Raw genomic sequence first — 21,949 nt, forward strand, 5'->3', positions numbered from 1 at the left:
ATGTATTTGTGTGTATACATATATGTGTGTGTATATATGTATGTATATATAGTATATTCTGATACATGCCTATCTTCCCAATTTGCATGTAAATTCCTTGAGAATGAGAACAGGTTCATATATTTTCCTTTGTATCCTCAACATCTAAGTATAGTGTGGATATATAATAGGTTCTTAATGAATGCATGTTGATTGATTGGCCTGACTGATTGAATGAATGAATGAATGAATGAATGAATGAATGAATAGATGGATGGATGGATGGATGGATGGATGGATGGATGGATGGATGGATGGATGGATGGATGGATGGATGAATAGGAGAATTTCAGAGCTAGAAGGAATTCCAGGAGTCATCTAGTCTATCCTATACCTGACAAAGAGTCCTCTTCAGAGTATCCTGGATAAGTTTCTTAGAGTCCAATGCTACATTAGTATATTTTAAAGTCCCTTTCACCTTTGTCTATGATAATATGATCGTCACCACAGTACCTAGCCTTTTTACTCAAAATTTAGACAATAAAATCTATGCATTTTGTAACTATTGCCATCACAAGGGCCTTGGGTTCAGCTCTTGCCTTCAGGAATGACCCCTTTCTGTCTTCTTGTTTCATTGTAAGACTGAGAGTTGATCTAGCTAACATAAGTTTGCAACTAAATATATTTGATTTTTATATTATTTCTGTCCCTTTCTTCTTTTAATCTTGCTTTTCTCCCTTCAAATCTTTCCTTTTGTTTGATCTCCTCTATCTCTCCCTTCACTCTATCTTCTCTCCCCAACTTCTCTGGTATTCTTTCCTTCTCTTTCCTCTACCTCTCTGTTTCCACTCTCCCTTTCTTCTATGCCCTCTCCTTTCCCCTTTCCTTCCCTCTCTTCCTCTTCTCTTCTCTTCTCCCCTTCCCTCCCCTCCCATCTCTCTCTTCAATATTTCTGTCTTTCATCCATCCCCCAACCTGTTGTTTTCCTTCTAATTCTAATTTCTGTCCAAAAAAATGATGAGGAGCCTTTGGGGACTACTACATTAAGTTATTATGTTGTTATTTTCTTAAAATACTTGGATGTTTGGGGTTTTTTTTGGTTACACAATAAGACTTTAAATTTCTTTGCCTAGAAAATGTGATTCTTTTCTTTTTCTTATTGTCTGATTGGGTCAATACAAGTACAGCTTGTATTAGTGAGGGGTGTCCCTTGCGTTGTTGCAATTTGTCTGAATCACTCTTCTGATGCTTGCCAATATCCACTGTGAAAAATCTGCTCCCTACTTTGTTTGACAATGACAAGAAGCAGCAGGGGTAAATTTTTAGCTGATTGAATCATAAACAGTGTTGGGAGGTTCTGTGGGATATTATGAGACCTGTGCAGAATTAGAATGCCTCCACAAGGGACTAGAAAACCTATAGTTTACCCTCTAAGGAGTATATTTGAAACAACCTGTAACTAAGCAACAGGATTGTTTAGGTAACAGAGCTAAAAAAAAGTTCTCTCTCCTGGTTTATTTTTTTCCTCTTTCTACCCTCCCAAAAAAAAGATTCCCTTCAATTTATAAAAAAGGTAAAGAGAGAAGCTTTTATATAAAACCTTTTTACAATTTATTTCTTATTATTAATCTTTAAAGTATAAAAATGAGTCTCTAGCTAAATGAAGGACTTCAATGGTAAAATTTTGTCCATGTAAACAAATAAATAATTATTTACAGTCTTTGGCAAAACAAAGCAAGTTTCATCAATCTGGACAAGAAGGATTTTTTAAAAAAGAAAAACATCATAAATAATTTACAAAGGAAAATATGGTACAGTCTAAATATTAACATCATTGTCCCACACTGATGTACCGTTTCAGTCAAGCAACTCCCAATAACCTAAATCCTACACGGCCATGATGACTGTGACATTTAATGAAGTCTCCCCCACCCTTACTTGGAATTGGGATACAGTTCCAAAAACCAGAAGCATGAACTGAGAAAGACTGAAAACATTACAAAACCAAATCAACAATAAAAGTAAGCAATCTTTAAAAATTTGCTAATATGAAAATGCAATAAAATGTGCAACAGTATCAAAAGCTGTAGATTATTCTTATTGTAATAGGAATACAATCTCCACTGTAAAGAAAAAGATAGGGAAAGAGAGAGAGAATTTGCCCAGGGCCAGGCAAGAGACAGTTTTCTTTTAGTAAAGTCCATATGTGAAGTTTGATTACCAAGTATTTCCTGTGCAGAAAATACATGCAATTTAATGCAAAGAAAAAAGTATTGAACATTTTTTATATTAGTGAATAACTGACTAACTGGTGGATCTGGTTAGACTAAATGCTGGTTTCCCTTCATTACTCAATCAAGAAACATCCTATGTACAGCAGACAGATAATAGTATAAAATAGTGAATTAAAATTGGGGGTAACTATATATATATATATATATTAAGGTTCCATTTATAAACTCTTTATTATGATTTCACCCTATGGTAATCTATAGCATTCTATATGACAAATTAATACTATCAAGCCATGTATTTTGACAGGCACATACATTGTTTTAGCAATATGTACACATTGCTATATGGTCATTATACTTCTATTTCTCAAAAATGTACTATAGAGGCCATGTATGACACGCTTAAAATAAGTTATTGGGGAATGTAGCTGCATCTGATAATAATCTAATAAATATTAACAAACATTTATAATTGGAACCTTAATTTAATGTGTTACCAAACTAGGTAACAGTAACATTGCCATCATTTGCAAAGCCCGGATCAGGATTTACATGTCAAAGTGCATTTGTTTGTGTTTTTTTTCTTTTGTTTTTAATTTTTTCAGCAGCAGAGATTGGGAAAATGGATCAGAGGGGAAAAACAACAACAACCCACAAGAAATCAGGGAATGGCAAACCATGGTGGGGGGGCGGGGAGGGGATTTACAAGAGTATGGAGCTCAAGCCAGGGCAGTCTGCTTTGTTATTGCATACATGGATTTTCTTTTGGTGGGGTGGACTCTTCTTCCAACCAATAGAACCTAAGCTTTCACTGTCAAAAATGAGGCCTTAAGGCTAGGTCTCTGCTTCAAGGTATTTCCTGATCTTGATGTGGAAAGATGGCTTTGGTAAGTGTGGGTTGTTTTGGTTATTATCTGTGGGATTTTCTCCTCAAGAACATCTCCCCCGCAATCAGTTGGACATGTTACGCTGGCTTCTGTGACTCTCATACCACACTCCAACTCTTTCTTTACTATTGCAGCACCTACAATCTTGATTTAACTCCTATTTACTCTTGGCTGATGTATTCATGTAGGCCAGTCCTGGATTGAGAAGTGGTTTAGCACTTGTTTTCCTGCTTAATTTAAGATGTGGCTTATACTCAGCATCCTCTTCAGCTACATATACATAAATATATCAAGTAATTACACTTTACATGTAAACGTCATTCTTTTAAAACAAACAAACAAAAACAGTGACATACATAGTCATAATCAATTTTTTTTTTTGTTCTGCAGGAAGCCTCTGTCATATTTTGCTTCTATGGCATATTGGCCACTTGTGTTAGGGTCCTTTGGATATTGCTTCTCAGAAGTCACTTAGGCATAGGATTGGGTGAGCAACTCCTGGGAATGGAGAGATGAAAGGCCACTCAAAGGAAAGGGCCAAGGAACTGGAGGAAGAGTAGGCACAGAGAGAGGAGGTTGAAGTACCGCGATGAATTGAGGTGTCTAAGTTACACACTGCACATACAGTACTTTGTTGGAAAGGCAGCATCCCTCACTCAGACATCTGCAGGAAGAAAAAGAGATAAAATGAATAAATGGGACTGTGAAATGAGCTACCTTTGGGCAATGGACTTTGCCCCTCTGGGGCAATGTAAGAGAGAGGAAGACTTGATAATAAGAACATAGGGTGATAAATTGAGAGCTGAAAGGACCTTCAAAAGCCATCTAGTCCAATTGGTTCATTTTATAAGCTCCAAGGAAGTTATGTGACTTATGATTTCTTAAGTCCAAGTCCTGTGAAAGGTTATTCTGCAATAGTACATTGTTCTGCACAGAGTAAACACACACATGCTTATGGGAAAAGTGCCTGAAGCTATTTTGAGAGAAGATGAAATAAGGGAAAGAGAGACAGAAGTCAAGGATTCTAGTTCTTCTCCCTCTACCACTCACTAACTATGACCTTACTCAAGCCTCTTCAATTCTCTGACCCTCAGGTGTCTCATCCCATCTCTAAAAATACCTTACCTGTTTGAAGGCAGGAACTTGGACTCTTGAAGTCCATTCAAGGAAAAACATTTGACATCATAATTCAAATGTTACTGAATGTTGAAGGGTAATGATCTTTTGTCTATAAGATTCCTCTGTCCAAAATTTTAACTCACAACACAGATATTACATGGAGAAGAGGCACTTCTTTTTTTAACTCATCACAGGTTCATAGATCATCTGGAGGTTATTAAATGACTTAGTCACAGCTCGTTGAATAGCATAAATCCCCAAAAGTCCATTGGAGGTCTTTACGCATAGTCATTTTTTTTTTTTGTATTTCACCTGTGATTTCATTAACATGGGGAATTCCAAGGAGGAAACTCTATCTACTAATGCAAATTGGCCCTGCTTTCCAAGTTAAAGTTGTACCCTCTGGGACAGGCAATTGCTTCCAAAGGAAAATGCACCAAAACTTACCTCGGCATTCATATTTGAGGTCTGAGAAAAAGACCATTTCTTGAGAGAAGACAAAAAGACCTAATCGTCCCCCAGCATAGGTTTGATCATAGATTGGTCCTGAATCTGCCATAACCTGCTTTCCTTCATGTACTAAAACTCTGTTGGAAAAGAAATAATAAAAGTGCAATCAACTTCCTAGAGAATGTGGACAAATACACTAATAATAGTTGGTGTTTATACAGTATATTTCAAGAATGTTTTGAGGTATGTATGCAAAGCCCTTATATATACACTGTCTCATTGGATCTCAGGGGTCAAATTATGATGATCATAAATGACATGCACCTACTCTTTACATTCAGCAAAGCATTTTATGCAAGTTATTTCACTTGATCCTCAGTCAAGTAACTCCTACAAAAGTTATTTTTTTTGACAATTTCTATAATTTCTTTGCTATAGGGAATATTTGGTACAGAAACTCCCTTTACCAATTGAAGTCAATACCAGTTGTGCAACTTAAGTAGTCTTATGAAGGAGTCTGGAGTACTGAAAGGTTAAGGGATCATATATCCAATATGTATCAGAAGTAGGATATAAATGCTGGACCAGCTCTCTATCCACTATGGTACAGTGCCTCTCTATAGATATTATTATCTCAACCATACAGATGAGGAGATAGAGGTGTAGGAAAGTAATGGAACTTTCCCATGGTTCACACAACTATTACGTGTCAGAGTGATATTTGAACCCTAGTATCTCTTAACTCGGAATCTAGTGGGCTTTTGATTCTATTGTGCTGCATCTTTAATAATCCTACATATACACACACATATATATTACACATATACATATACATTACATACATATATATGTGATGAATCTATTTCATCCTTAGTCTAGAGGCCAGCAATGTTAAACCATCACCTCTGAGAGCTTTCACATCATCTCACCTAGAACTAGACCCCCATGCCACTTCCCAGCCATCTTCCTATCATACTACCTGCAATCTGGTCATCTTCCCTATCCCCTTCTCTTTGGAACTTTGGGCTCATCCCTTAGGATGCCAGGCTCTGATAGTTCATCTTTTGCCTTATCTTGCCTTAGAATCAAACCTCCATGCTACTGCCCTACCATTTACAAACAATCTCCTTTGTTAGAATATCTACTCCCTGAGTTCTAGGAAAGCTCTTGCTTGCTTGCATCTGTGTCCCCAGAATTTGGGACAGTGCCTATTATAGTAAACGATGAATACATGTTTTCGCTCTCTATCTATTCCAACCTGTGTTGGTTGTCTTTAAACTATTCCCCCATTCCTGCTTGGCTAGTAGCTACATTTCATTAGACACACAGGTACAGTTCTGTGAAGTATTTGACTGTAACAAGAATAAAAAAAAAACTGTATTCCAATGGGTCACACAGCTAGTAAGTGTCGGATTCAAACTCAGGTCCTTCTGAATCCAGGGCCGGTGCTCTATTCGCTGTGCCACCAAGCTGACCCCCCACCATCTTTTTAAAAACTTATTCTACCATAACCAAGTATGCTAGAGTAATTTCTGTGCTCCAGGCAATTAGACTTCAGTGTTAATCTGTCTGATATTTCACTGCACAGGATTTGACAAATGAGATGAATATATTAACTTCTTTTAAAAAACAAATTATATACAAAAGGTGTGTGTCCATTTAATGATTGTAAAGTGTTAACAGAGAAGCAGGGACTAGGGTGTTTCTTTTTATTAACTGAGGGTGGGGTTTTTTTGGTTTTTGGTTTTTTGTGAGGCAATTGGGGTTAAGTGACTTGCCCAGAGTCACACAGCTAGTAAGTGTTAATTGTCTGAGTTCGGATTTTAACTCAGGTCCTCCTGAAACCAGGGCCAGTGCTCTATATACTGCACCACCTAACTGCCCCATTGAGTTTTAAAGGGTTTTTTTTAATTAAATATTTTTCCTGTTGGTTGAGATTAACCTATCAAGACTATTCACAAGTATATTTGTTGGTCATCTTTAATATGTTTCTAGTTATTAAGATAAAATGTTCTAAATCCTATTTGAATATTTAGAGATGCTAATTTCTAAATAGCAATTTAGCAAAATGCACTAAATAATTTACAATTTAATAATCTGCCTCTGTGTGTGTGATCCTGAGAAAGTCACTGAACCTGATTTTCTGCCTTGGTTTGCTTATCTATGAGATGATAATATGATAACAAAATGAGAATAATAATAGTATCTATCATGTAGGCTTATTGTGAGAATCAAATGGAATAATACACATTTCCATAGCTTGAAACACTATATAAATGCTAACTATGGTTATTGTTATTCCTGGATAATTACTTATTGATGACTGATTATGCTGTTCATTTAACTCTTTTTTCCTTCTTTGGCCTTCCACCCTAATTTTCAGTGGAAATTAATTTCAAAAACTTTTAAAAATGTATTTTGTTATATCAGAAAGAAAATTATATCTTTCAAAGAAGCAAATCTTCATATTTCATTATATACATACATACATACATACATACATACATACATACATATATATATATATATATATATATATATTACTCACAAACTAGGATCAGTTTGGAACCAGTTGAATAGCTACATTATGGGTTGTTTACATAGCATATTTTTTTTTCCATTTCGGTTACTGATAATTCTACCAATCTTGCCACCCCACACCCAATGTGTACACATACACACACACACACACACACACACACACACACACACACACACACACACACACACACCTAACCAAATTTTATTTTTAGAGAAATTTCTTTAAATTAATCCACCATAAAGAAGTAGAAAATTAAAATGTTTTGAAACTAAGATTCCAGAGAAGAATTTGCAAATAGGACAAATTAATGAATTAATCCACTAATCTTTACATTTACCATCCTTTTTTTAAGAAAGAGAAAGCTAGAAAAAGCTAATTTATACTCAGGAAACAGAAAAGAAACTACAAGAACTGAGGCCTTTCTTACCTCATATAACCTGTCTTGGGTCTGTGAGTCAGATGCCACCTGTAGGCAGTATAATCTTTCCAACCTATATTCTTGGGGTCATGCCATAATGTCCGTACCTGGAAATTAAAATATATATATATATATATATATATATATATATATATATATATATATATATATATATATATACCATTGAACATTTGATAGTGAATGTAATAGCTATTATTTAGAATCACTTTCTACAAGAAATAGCACATCTAATTTTTTAAAAACCCAGAAAGTTTCACATACAAACTGATTCTTATTACTTAGTCTTTCTAAAGTACCACTACATCATTTCCTAAAGACCAATAAACTAACATCTACAAGTAAGTGGAATAAAAGCAGCTGCTGCTGGAAGAGAACAGGAGCTTTCAATATCCCTTTTTTTTTTTTTTTTTTTTTTTTGGTGAGGCAATTGGAGTTAAGTAACTTGCCCAGGATCACACAGCTAGTAAGTGTTAAGTGTCTGAGGCCAGATCTGAACTCAGGTCCTCCTGACTCCAGGGTCGGTGCTCTATCTACTGCACCACCTAGCTGCCCCAATACCCCATTTTTTAAATAAATGGTAACTACAAGAAGCTGAAGGAGAAAGCAGATAATCAGCTTCCCCCTACTAATTTTACACTTTATAAACCTCAGTTTCCTTACTTGTCCTTCAGTGTTTCCTGTGTGCCACAGAGCATTCCTGAGATGTTCTCCAGTCCCAGTAGTAGAATTCACCACTTTGAGCGATACACCTGAGTAGCCATAAGCCCTGGTGGGCTGATTTTCCCAATAAGTCTGGGTGACCTGCTTCCACATTACAACATAAAACCGACTGCTTGACTGGTAACCAAACACAAACCCGGCATAATCATCATCACGGTCAGTGTTGACATAAAATGTGCCACTGAAGTCAACAGAGCCAAACTCATCAAAACCTGGATTCAAATGAGAAACATGCATGCAGTTAGAAGCAATAATTTTAGATAAAAAGAAATAATCTTTTAATTTCATTGATTAGTCCAACAATCATTAAAACATTACTATAGGTGTTTGTCCTTCCGGGAGGTAGGTGCTATTATTATCCACATTACTAATAGGCACTTAAATGGTTGTTGACTGGTGTTGTTAGGTACTATGAAAGGATTTGATTACTTGAGTGACCTCAAGGAGTTTATAGCACACTGGGGAGATAAGGATGAAATAACTACACATATGATAAATCCTATAATAGAGACACAGATAATGTATTATGAAATTAGAAAGAGAAGAAAGATTCCTTCCACGTCAAGAAAAGCTACATATGTCCTTGATTTTAACTCTGGTTTTTGGCATCCTGGTGTTTTTCTTTGTTTTTGTCTCTGTTTTTGTTTGAACATCATGAGACTGGGAAGGGATTAAAAAAACATACAAAGGTCAATTTTGTCTATAATGATAACAACTCATATTAAAAGTGCCTCAAAAGTCACAAAGCACTTTTCTCACAAGAACCATATAAGGTAAGCAATGTGTTGAGTCCTCTTTTACAGAGAGGGAAACTTAGGGTCAGAGAGGTTAAGTAACTTGCTGATGATTGCACAGCAAATAAATATGCAAGTTGGGATTTAGACCCAGGTCACCTGACTTTATGGACAACATTGGTTCTGATAGCCACATCTAAAGACAAAGTGGCATCTCAGTCATCATAGAGAGATCAGCCTCTAGTTTTTAAGGGATGTTTTCAGGAAATGAGATTCCACATTATCCCCCTCCTGGATACTCAAGGATGCTTCAATTATTGGTAGTATGAACTATCAGAAAGCTTAATTTATCTAAACAAAATCATTCTTTTAAAAGTCTGATGCTGGCTTTCCTGGAACTGTTTTCATGGGCTTCTATGGGCATTTAATGTTACATTTAACACTCCAATGAATCTCAAATGAAAGAATAGCAATAATTGTCCCTTTTTTCTTCCCCATTTCCTCCTAGAAAGAGCTGCATATATCCTTGTATTAAAAATGTTAGTAAATGTCATGCTTTTCTTGTAAGCCCTTCCCTTTGCATATGATATGCTGGATTACTCCAAAGACCATGCTCCAGAATACAAAATGGCTTGCTTGATATTAAATATTAATAGCTCATTTCTTGCTATGGTGATGGTTCTAGTAAACAAAAATTTGAACTGGCACCCAGTCAATGAGAATACTCAAAATATGACACCAAACACCACCCATAGAGTTTGCATAGCAATACCTGTTTCTCTTGTGATTCTCAACCATTCAAGGATTATAATGGTGTCATGTTTTGTTTGGAAACTCACCTACAGCTATACCAGGATCAGAATTGGCTGTCTGCACCAGCTCCTTGCCTTGGTGACGAATTACCCAGTTGGGATCTATCTGAGTTGTTCCCTTAGGGTCTAAATGCACCATTTGGAACTTTCTGAAATCAGTTTCACTGATAGCATTGTTTTCAGGACACACATCATCAATATCAGGGACGTTGTCATTGTCAAAGTCATCTTTACAAATATCACCCCTTCCATCACCTGTATAAAAAAAAAAAGAAAGGAACCTAGATTAGTAAAAAGATAGTGATGTTGGTCAGTTTGTCTAAGAAAAGTAAATTATCATGTCCTGAAAAATGAAGTGAAGTTGCTATAGAGTCTTGAGGTCTATATTCTTTTATCAATCTCTATTCTGGGACTTCCACACCAATTAGCCTAATTAACCTCATTTTCACTTCATTCCATCTATTCACACACACCTCACCTCAAAAAAAAATGGTGATGTGCTAAGTAAAGAAGCAGAAATTAATAGCATATATTGGGGAAAAACCAAATCTCTAATGAATTTCTATTTTGGAATAAATCATTTATGTGTTGGGAGGTTTTTTTGTGTGTTTTACTCTTTACTCTGTTGTAAACCTCCTAAACTGATGCTAATTTTTTTTCTCTTTGTAAAATATTTCTTTCCTAATCTTCAGTTCCCTCCTTCTTCCAGAAGGATTATTAAGATATGGGATTGGTTTATTTAAGATTTACTTAGTGGAAAACTTTTAGCAAATTTATCAGGAACAGTTAGTGTAAAGGAATCTACTTGAGAACAATTCGATTAACTACCTGAGCTCTACAGAACTCATATCATAATGCTATCAATATGACATTCCTGGACACAATTAGGTAGCATCTTATTGGTCAATCCCATTTTGCCTAGAGTTCTGTGTCTGTAAGGAGATTATACCAAATGTATTGGAGAATCATGGAGTCCTATGTGACCCCAGAGGCCTATGCCTGAACAAACACTCCATCTGCAATATATCCCACAATAGGTCATTCAGTCTTTGCCTGAAGACTTAGAGTGAGAGGGAACCCTTTACCTCACAAAGAAACCCATTCTCTTTTTAAGTAATTCTATATGTTTAGAAGATTTGGGGGGTTTATTTATCCTTAAACTTTCAAATTATCAGAGTGCAAGAAATCATATTCTACAACTTAGAGAAAGTGCCCGGGAAGATGTTTTGTGGTTTTTTTTGGTTTTGGTTTTTTGGGTTTTTTTAATGAGATGTCTTTACTTGATTGAAAAAAGAGAGTTCTAGATAAAGAATCAGATGAATAGAGTTTGAACCCCAGCTCTGATATTAATACCAGTGTGACTTTAAGAAAGTAATTTAACCTATGTGGGCCTTAGTTCCCTTATATATAAAAAAGAGGTGGTTAGACAAGATGAACTCTAAATTCCCTTACAGCTCGAAATCTATAATACTATGATCCTAGGACCTTCAAATGCTATGCAAGGAAGCAATCCAGCTGCTAGGAAAAGGAGACCAGATTCTCCAGAGTTGTGTTCAAGTTTCCAAGACCATTTTACTTGGTAATATCCCAAGACAAACTTCAAATCTTGGACAGCTGTGAGCCCCTGAACTTGTTTGCCTTAACACTTACGATAACACTAGGGTCTCCTACTCTGAATTCCTTTGCACTAGTCACAGGGAGAGTCCTTGTGTCCAAAACTGGGATTTGAGCAAATTTATCAACCTATGAGGTGCCTCTTTTCCCAGGGGTAATGGCTGGCAAGACGTAGGATTCCTAACTATAAGCTCTTGGAAAAATGTATCCTTTGAGTAACATGGCATTTCAAGGGACCCCTGATTTAACATGGGCCATAGATCAGAATATTTGTGTACTTCTTTATTTAGATGCGAAATAAAATTAAACATAGATACCATATAATGACAGCCATAGCCAGGAGCTTTCTCCACTGTCACATATGCCATTGAGACAATTTTCCCAATCTCCCCGTTTCTAAAAGATTCTATAATTTGTAAATGCAAATTCATTTTTCCTCTAAAATTATAATTTCCCTCGAGGAAGATTAGAATTTTATGCTATTTTTTTAATTTATACTCTGCCAATAAAAAACAAAAGAATTCTAGCTATCTAGCAATTCCCATTATTTCTCTCAGAGGAAAAAAAATATCATTCCCAGGTCAATAGTTCATGTCTTTCTCTATGTCTAATGGTGAAACTTGTTCCTTAAAGATCACCAGACTCTATAAATTATGAAAACTCTGACATTACCTATCCCCCACTGCCAAATATATACACATTTGATGTTTAGCATCTGTTGAGGAACGCAAACACAGCAACATGTCAGCAATGTATCTGACAGGTCATGCAGAAGCAAACAGCATTTCATGTGTCCAGTTCCATATAATATCTAAAACAACTGTGTTTTTCCATTATAATTTTAGGGTGATTTCATCACATTAATATCTATCTGCCTTTGGAGAGCTTTTCATGAACACATTTGTAGACAGACTTCTTGGCTTGGAAATGAACAATCACACACACACACACACACACACACACACACACACACACACACACACACACACACACACACCAAACCAAAAAAGAAAAAAAGAAACAAGCTGAATTGTGCTCATTTGAAATGCACTTACCATCTGAGTCCTCCTGGTCAGGATTGAAAACAAGTCGGCAATTGTCTCTGTCATCTGGAATGCCATCATTGTCATCATCAGAGTCACAGGCATCCCCCTTGCCATCATTATCATGGTCGGCCTGATTAGCATTGGAGATGTATGGACAATTGTCTTGGTTGTTCTGGTGGCCATCTTCATCTATGTCTTCATTGTTATCACACTGGTCACCAACAAGATCATTGTCCACATCAGTCTAACAAGACCAATTGACAAGTTATTGATACCGTTTTAGTGAAAGAAAGAAAAAAAGCAAGAGAACAGTTCAGGTTATTGGCCTTAAAAAAAGTCCATTGTAGGAATGCAGACTTTTTTCCACTATGAGGATATAAATACCGTGAGTTTAAGGTCCCTTATTATTTTCATCTGTGACAGTAATCATTTACATTCTCAAATGTAAGAAAAGGCATCATCTGGAACCTGAGTCTAGAGTTGGAATTTAGTAAGTACTTGCATGTCATGACATGAAGGACTAGAAAATCCACTATATTTTGTCCATGACCATCAGACTCCTGCAATTTAACTTTGCTACAAGCATACAAAGTTTCAGCCAAGAACACCATTGCAAAAGCCTGATTGCACCATGTTTCATGAAATGAACACATTTGTATATAACCTATGTTATATAATGGATATATTGGTTTAAAAACATTCATTTTAGTCTGCTCATTCATTCATTTACCAAATATTTATTAGGCTAAGCTATAACTCACTCCTCCTCTATTCACTCATATAATTGGATTGTTTACCTGGTCAGGATTGTGCACCAAGGGGCAATTGTCACAGTGGTCTCCAACCCCATCGCCATCAGAGTCTCTTTGGTCAGTGTTGTAGACATAAGGACAATTGTCTCTTTCATTAAAAACATCTGCAAATGACAAAAAAGATATGGAAATACTGAATTTAGGGAAAAGCTGTATTATGTTTCATATTCTTAAAATACCTTTCAGGGGCAGCTAGGTGGCGCAGTGGATAGAGCACCAGCCCTGGAGTCAGGAGTACCTGAGTTCAAATCTGGCCTCAGACACTTAACACTTACTAGCTGTGTGACCCTGGGCAAGTCACTTAACCCCAATTGCCTCACTAAAAAAAAAAATACCTTTCAGTAACTTTTTTTTGTCTGCAATAATGAAATGACCTAGAATATGATCATATGTGCAAGCATTTGGATATATCAAATAGCAGGAATTATATTTCTCTCTAGAAATTTCTTTAAATTTTCACATTTTAAAAAATAGAGCCCACTCAGGGATTTCTTAGTAACAAATCATAATGAATAGTCTTTGAGTGAGTATATTTACAATGCATACCTTTGGGAATTCTGACCTGTATGACCAATTGATTATCTCCATTGAAACTTCATGAGTCCTGCAGGATATTACATTATTCTAGCATTTGCTAGTGGGAAAATACCAATTGCAAAGCTTTGCCAGATTTTCTTTTGAGTCTTTTGTTTCAGGAAATTTAATAAATGATGTTACATTCCTGGAAAAGCTGTATTGTGAATGTGTAAGTAATATGAATTGGCAATTGACTGGAATAACCAAAGGATAGGAAAGAATCCAAGATAACACTGAGGCTTTTTTCATACAAAAAGGATCATAATGTTGCCAATAGTGATGAGGACCATGAGAAAAGGATTTAAAGGGAAAGATAAAGAATTCTGTCAAAACCACACTGAATTTGAGATGGTGTTGATATAACCAGTTGGAAGTATTCTAGGGAAATGTGGGACTGAATAGTTGAAGAGAGGTTGGAGCTAGTTTCAGAACTCAAGCAATATTGAAATCACAAAAGTAGAAAAAAAATCTTTCTAGGCTACCAAAAACTGTGGTTAAAATAGTATTAGCGTAGCACCCAGAAGATCTAGGGTCAAATGCTATCTTGGACATTTACTAGCTTTATGATGGGCCCGTTTCCTCAACTGCTTAAAGGCAGTAATAATACTTCTTCAGCTTACTAATATTCTGAAGAGGCAGCAGCTGTGGGCCTGAGTGAAGAAGGCCTCAGAGGTGTATGTGGTTACTGATTACCCTTGGGCTAGAAAAGATCAGCCAGAATGCTCTCCTGGTGCTTGTAATCAAGAGAGTAAGCATGTTATAGAGCCGAATCCTGGATTTCTGGGTGGAGTGCGTTGAGAAAAGAGACTGGGTGTATAGAAAATTGAAAATGAGTGTTTGGACTAAGTGATTTTGGTTGGTGCTCAGGGGGATGGTTCGATTGAGCCTATGCAATAAAGTAGTATGTGCTATGATCAGAATATGTTTGGTACAGATCTCTCAACAAATAAAGATTGTCTTCAAGGTCACCCTCATCAAATGTTTATAAGCATATCAATGTACAGACCCTTTAGTGCCTCCCAGAAATTCAAAAAGGTGAAAGACAGCATTGTATAGCAGTAGACAAGTCAGTAAAACCTGTGCTCAAATCCCACATCTGATACTGACCAGCTGTGTAACTCTGGTCAAGTCACTTATGTGACTTGTCACTTATGTGACTTGTCACTTTATGTGACTCATTTTTTTCATCTGTAAAATGAAGGGATTGAACTCCATGACTTCTAAGATCCTTTATAGCTCTAATTCTATGGACCTGAGATCCTGTGAATCTAAGTAATGCAAATGTTCTCCTTTCTCTGCTTATACCACAGTACTTTGCATGTGTTAATTCTATATTCAACTGTCTTCAAGTGTAATCACTTGATTCAGCAGAGGAAGAATAGTAAGAACATGCATAGGAGTAGAGAGAATCCCACTATCTGCAACTAGTCAATGCCTTCAACTCTTTTGCCATTCCAGAAACTATATATGAAATTCAAGGAATGAAAGATATCTTGCTCAAGACCATGGAGCCAATAGTTTTGTTTTTGGTTTTTTTCTGTATCTTGTCTGGTTAGACTATATCTAGATTAGGATGTTGCGTTCTAAGTCCCACATTTTAGGAAGGACATTGATATGTAGAAGAGTGTCTTGAGGAAGGTGACTCAGGAAGGTGAAGGAAGAATCTTGAGATCGTGGTACTATGGATAAGCTTGAGGTGGAGAAACTGGAAATGGTGAGCCTGCATAAGAAAAGACCTTGGGGTTTGGAGAGTGGGACAGGATGACTATCCCCAAGTATCTGAAGGGCTATCAAATGGAAGATGTGTTAGACTTGTTCAGGTTCCCTAGGTCAGGACTAGGCTCAAGAGGTAGAAATTGAAAAGAGGCACATTAATCAGGAAAAAGGATCCTAGTAGTTAAGACCTCCCCCACAGAAGACTTGCGATGCTTCCAGAAGTAAGTAGTGCATTCTTCAACACTAGAATGTCAGACATGCATTGCATGATCACATGAAGAGTATATGGTAAGGTAAGTAAGATATGGAGCAAAGTGGTGACGCAGGTCTGAGAATTTCTGAAATATATCACATGAATGGATAAGGCCCCAAACAAGTACGTTAATATTAGTGATAGTGAAGCCTTATAGTAACTGGTAGGCAAAGCAGACAGCTGCTTCTGCGGCATAATTTTAGGCTCCTTACTGAAAAAGGCAAATTGTCCTATTTGCTTCGTAATGGTTGATATATTTTTACAAGGTGTATACACCACAATAATGTAAATTGTGCATATATTCTTGGACAGATATAGACGATTAGTCATTGTTGTGAGTCTTTTCCTTGTCAAAGCCAGATTTGGTTGGAGCAAGAGAGGGTATTGGCTCCCTAGAAGCTATGGAAGGGATAAAAGGTGAAGAAATTGAAATCTAGGCAGGGCATACACAAACTTCAACTTGGTGTTTCTGTTTCAGTAAGGTTGAAGATATTCATCACAGAAGGAAGGAAGGAAATGAGAACCAGAGAAAATATAAATGGAATGGATTTCCTATCAGATTACAGTTATCCCTTCCACATTAGGACTTTTCCTACTGTGGTTTCAATCAATATATTGTGGGTAGGCATAAGACATTATATGTAAATTTATGGGGAGTTTTGTGGAAGCCACAGATAACACACAAAGGACAGAAGAAATCAAAAGAAAAATTTAGAAATTCAGAAATGCATAATATATATATATATATATATAATATTGTATAATATCAACATATTTCATCTTTTAATGCCATAATAACTCAGACTGCTTTTCTGGTATAAAGGGAGGACCAAAAAAATTTACAGACTTTGCAGATCACATGGGGACCTTGCTCCTGACCCTCACAATATAGAAGAGATAAATGTAATGAGGTTGATCATTTTATTATAAATTTTTAATGAATGAAACTCCACACCACCACAAAATAGATCATGGTTTGTAGCTACTTCTAACACTTTACCAGAAAAATATATGAAATGCAATGAGAGAAAAAAGAACTTACCATCTCCATCAATATCTACAGAACAGGCATCACCTTCCCCATTATTGTCTGTGTCAATCTGAGCAAGGTTGTGCACATATGGGCAGTTATCACAGCGATCTCCAACCTCATCCTTGTCATAATCAGCTTGACGGGGATTAAAGAGAAGAGGGCAATTGTCCTAGAAAACCCAAAGAAAGAATTGAAGAGAAAACATAGAGCAAAGTTGGAAATGTTGGTTGAGTTGAAAGGGAAGAGAGGAAAAGGAAATAAGCATTTATACCATGCCACCTATTTATCAGACACTGTTACAAATATTATCTCATTTGATATTTTGCTCAGTTTATTGTCAGGTGGAAAATAGAAATGAAAGTAATGAAAGCAAGCTTGTCTAGTCAAATACATGGTAGATATAAGACAAGAAATCTAATTGTTCTTCTAGTTGTGAAGTCTAATAATGGGTAGACTTAAAGCCAAACTTAGAGACACAATTCTTTGTTGTTTCATAATTTATCTTTGCCAGAAAAAATAGGTCTAAATAAAGTGCTATAAAATTGAAGGAAGATATTGATTCAATTTAAGGTAAGATGTTAAGAAGCTTCAAGAACTTAGACTAGGACTTAAAGGAATAAAGGGACTTCAAAAGGTAGGTATGTTAAGGGAAGAATTCTTTCTGGACATCGGGATTGCACCATGAAGATGATCAACAAAGGATGTCTACATGGAATGTAAGGTAGTCCAGGCTGAACAGAAGGTAGGCTACAAAAAAGTTGCATAATAAGGACTAAGGCAGGAGAAGTATTTTGGAGCTGGATGAAAAGCTATAAATGTCAGAATAATGCTAAAGTCAGATAACTGAGTGATGATATGGATGTTCCTACAATATTCATTATCAGGCAATGAACAACTAATAAAGCTTTTGGGGTTGAAATAGTGTATAATCAGACAAAAGTGGTACCTTAGGAATATTACAGAGGAATCAATCAATCTTAAGTAATTAATAAATATTAAGCAGCAACTCTGTGCCAGGCACTGTGCTAAGTAGGAAAAATTAAAAAAGGAAAAATATAGTCCCTGCATCAAGGAAGATACAATCAAAAAAAGTGCATCACATTGAGATTTAAGCTTAATCAAGACAAAATTAAGTGACTGTATTAGAGAGATTTCTCAACAGAGAATATAGGGTTGAACAGAGAGGAGAAAGATGGGAAGCAGAAGGTCCAGGAAGCTGTGAAAGTAACTTGCACAATGAGATTCAAGAGTTTGGGAGAGGGAGGCTGCCATAACAATGTGAGCAGAAAAGAGGAGACATGACAGATATTGTAGACCCAGAATCAACAGTGTTGTATACCTAAATAGATGTGAAGCATGAGGGTAGGGAAAAGTACAGGTCAGTGTTATGGTTAAGAGTCTAGGTGACTGGTAGAAAAACAGTGTCACCAACACAACCAGAGAATTTACAAGGGAATATCAGACATGAATGTGGGGAGGAGGTGATTAATCCAGTTTTGGCCTGTTGATTTGAAATGTCATTTGGGTATTCATGTGGTGCCAGTTGACAGATAGTTGGTCACATGGGATCAGAATTCTGTTTAGAATTCTGACTTTAGAATTTAGACTTTATAATTATCCCTACCAAAAAGGGGTGGAGGGACAAGTGTAGAGGGAGCAAGTGTAGAGATATTTAGAAAGATATTTTTTTGCAAGACAGTGATCAAAGTAATTACTGTCTAATTTTTTAAAAATAAACAGTGGCTATATCATGGTACCTGGTTAGAAATGCAACTAAAAGAATTGACTTACCTTTTCATCATCCACGCCATCATTGTCATCATCGGTATCACAAGCATCACCAATGCCATCTTTGTCAAAATCTTCCTGACCAGAATTCGGTAGGTGGGGGCAGTTATCCTGAAATTTTATATTTAAAGAAAGTTGAGTCAATTTTGCAGACATGTTTGAGCTAAGAATTCTGTTTTGCTGACTGCTGAAGAATCTTCAACGAGTCATTTAATATTTTCAGACCTCCATTCCCTATGTAAAATGAAGGAGTTATACTCAGTGGCCTCCAAGTTCCCTTCCAAACTTTAGTCCCTGATCGTCATCACTTTCAGAAGATTTTCAGGGCTCAATAAAATAATTTAAATAAAGCAATACTTGTTAATAAGAAGAGGAGATTCCAGATAGATCTCCTTAATAGGAAACTTTTATATAGAGCACAAGAACATAAGTTATTGGCCAACCTTGAAATTGATGAGTGTATTTCTTTTCAAGTTCTTCCCCTGAAATTATGTGCCTTATAATGGTGAGTGGAGACAAAGGGTAATCCTTGTTTTCTAAGCTGTGAACCTCTGTGGATTTGTCAAACACCGCTAAACAAGAAAATAGAGAACTTTCCCTTTGTAAAACATTAAAAGCATTCAGTAATATTTAATCACTTTCCTTTTCTTCTCACAAACTTAGATTGCAAAATGAGATGCTAAAGAACAAGAAACTGGCAGCCCCCGTTGGACTTCAATGTTCCACCAAAAAAGATAGTTTGGGTGGAGAGGCATGTTCAGATTGAATCTTAGAATTATTATCCAAAAAAAGTTATTTTCTCCCTTTTTATGTCATTCCTTTCTATTAGTGAGCAAGATATATAAATAAAAGGGACTAAGATCATATTACCAAATGAAAATTAGCTCTGGATAGGAACCACCTGAGAATACTTGCTATTATCAAAATGTGACCATCAAAACCACATTTATTTCTATTAAATCAACAGGCATTAGCAAACCCTCAGAGGGTGAGCGCTTCCAAATGTGTTCAACATGTATCATTTGTCTGATCAGAAGCAGCTCTTCCTGGTGCTTCATCTTGAGCCAATATGTTTGAAGATGTCATGTGAACAGGGTCAGGGGAGTGTATGTTGATATTAAAGTTGACACATATCCAAAGAACTAGAGAGCTAGAAGAGTAGAAAGGATATCACTGGAGCCTCAGGTTACCCAGTGGTAGAGATATTTAGAGTCACAGTGATCTAGTACTACCATACTTTGGGTCAGTGTCCAAACATGTGCTACTTATGTATACGATGATTACACTCTGCTGTTTATTAACTCATTGACTTTTTCTTTCTTTCAGGTGAAGTCCTATACCCATTCCTGATCCCCCTTAATTATAGAACCTTCCATTCATTGGTTATTTCAAATTTATCCTGCATATACCTTTATCATTTGCATGTTGTCTCCCCCATTCAATTGTGAGTTCTCTTAGGAAGAGCACTGTTTTTTGCTTTCCCTTGTATCTCTAGTGCTTAGTATAGTATCTGTTACATAGCAGATGCTTAATAAATGTCCATTGATTAACTGACTACAGACATAGGGGAAAAAAAGAAAAAATGCTCAGGGCCTGACTGGGTAAAGCTCTTCTTGGAATAATGAGATTTACTTCCTGGTCTACTTCCTACCTAGGGCGGGAATAAATAAATAAACAAGCAAACAAACAAATAAATAAATATAGATAATCAATTCACATTATAATTAGTGATTTCATGTGAATTGTCACTCAGTCAATAAACATTTATCAATAATTTACTATGTGCCAGAATTATACAATAATCAATCATCTACCCATCTTTAAAAAAGGACAATGCTTTCTCCAGGTGAATAATCAAGAATGTTAGTTCTATTATGCATTGGTCATGAGAATGCTGACAAAGAATTAGGTAGATTGGAAAAATAGGGGTTTGTAAAATTTACACCCTCATTTTTTTTTTTTTGGTGAGGCAATTGGGGTTAAGTGACTTGCCGGAGGCCACACAGCTAGTAAGTGTCAAGTGTCTAAGGCCGGCTTTGAACTCAGGTCCTCCTGAATCCAGGGCCGGTGCTTTATCCACTGCGCCACCTAGCTGCCCCCATCCTCATTTTTAAAGTGGCTTAAGGCATTAAGGATTCCACTCTGTTTGCCACCTGGTGAAAAAAGAGTACAAGATGTGGAATCCAATGAGTCCAATTGCCTGAACTTCTATTTATTAGCTAAGCGGCTTGGGTCATTCAATTATCTATTATGAACCTTAGTTTAGTCATCTGTAAAATAAGAATAATAACATATCTCACTCTTGTGAGGAAAGTAATTTGAAAATATTAAAACATTATATTAATACCTAATAATTATGTGGCACTTTAAGAAAGTTTTAAATATATTATTTCATTTGATCCTCACAACAACCATATAAGTGAGTATTATTATTATTATCCTCATTTTAAAGATGAAAAAGACAAAGATGAGAGAGATTGGGTGACTAGCACAGGGTCACATAGCTAGGTAGCCTCTGAGGTACCATTTGATTTCAAGTCTTCCTTATTCAAATACAGCAATCTATATGCTTTGCTAACTCTTATATCATAGGTTCATAGACTTAGCACTGGAAGCAAAGTTCTCTGCTAAAATCAAAGGGACATATAAATATTATTGTTACTGATGCTGTTGCTGTGGTAGTGGTAGTGGTGGTTAGCCATCAATTCCTACTCCTTCATTTTACATATGATGTACTTGAAGTTTCATAGATGAAACAGATAAACACTGGCAAGCAAAGTCCAGTGAGCATGGGGTCTGTGAAGATAATGAATGATCTTAGGGGCATCAATTTCCCTTTTAACTTTCTCTTTGCCTTTTTCTCTCTTTCTCAGTGTGCATAAGTTTTTGTGTGCTTGCAAGTATAGATACACATACATATATACATATACCCACATGAGTTGTATAGGCTGGACAGGAGTGGATGAATTGCAATCTGCATCATTAGAGGGAACTTCTAAAGCAATAACATTCATTTGAGTATGTGAGCATGTATACATGCCATGCATATGTAATATACATAATATATTTGTAAACATTTATTATCTATGCACATGTGTGCACATACCTTATATGTAGCATAAATATGTAAATTGCTTACAATCCATTTGGGCTATAAGAGGAGAAAGATAAATACTTATACATATTATGTATTTT

The 21,949-nt window shown here is 36.2% G+C and overlaps 1 protein-coding gene across 1 annotated transcript in view; it reads right to left on the reverse strand.

Moving 5' to 3' along the window:
* Positions 1-1,634: 1,634 nt before the first annotated feature.
* THBS2 (thrombospondin 2) overlaps positions 1,635-21,949 on the reverse strand; it is a 48,264-nt gene continuing 27,949 nt past the window's right edge. Inside the window, exons 14-22 of the mRNA XM_043999496.1 lie at positions 18,758-18,865; positions 16,976-17,135; positions 13,374-13,492; positions 12,586-12,820; positions 9,944-10,171; positions 8,311-8,582; positions 7,639-7,736; positions 4,667-4,806; positions 1,635-3,764 (exon numbers count right to left, since the gene is read on the reverse strand). Coding sequence (XP_043855431.1) covers positions 3,757-3,764; positions 4,667-4,806; positions 7,639-7,736; positions 8,311-8,582; positions 9,944-10,171; positions 12,586-12,820; positions 13,374-13,492; positions 16,976-17,135; positions 18,758-18,865 — 1,368 coding nt within the window. The 3' untranslated portion in view covers positions 1,635-3,756. The remainder of the gene's footprint in view (positions 3,765-4,666; positions 4,807-7,638; positions 7,737-8,310; positions 8,583-9,943; positions 10,172-12,585; positions 12,821-13,373; positions 13,493-16,975; positions 17,136-18,757; positions 18,866-21,949) is intronic.

Source organism: Dromiciops gliroides, chromosome 4, assembly GCF_019393635.1.
Source record: "Dromiciops gliroides isolate mDroGli1 chromosome 4, mDroGli1.pri, whole genome shotgun sequence".
Classification (NCBI taxonomy): Eukaryota; Metazoa; Chordata; class Mammalia; order Microbiotheria; family Microbiotheriidae; genus Dromiciops; species Dromiciops gliroides.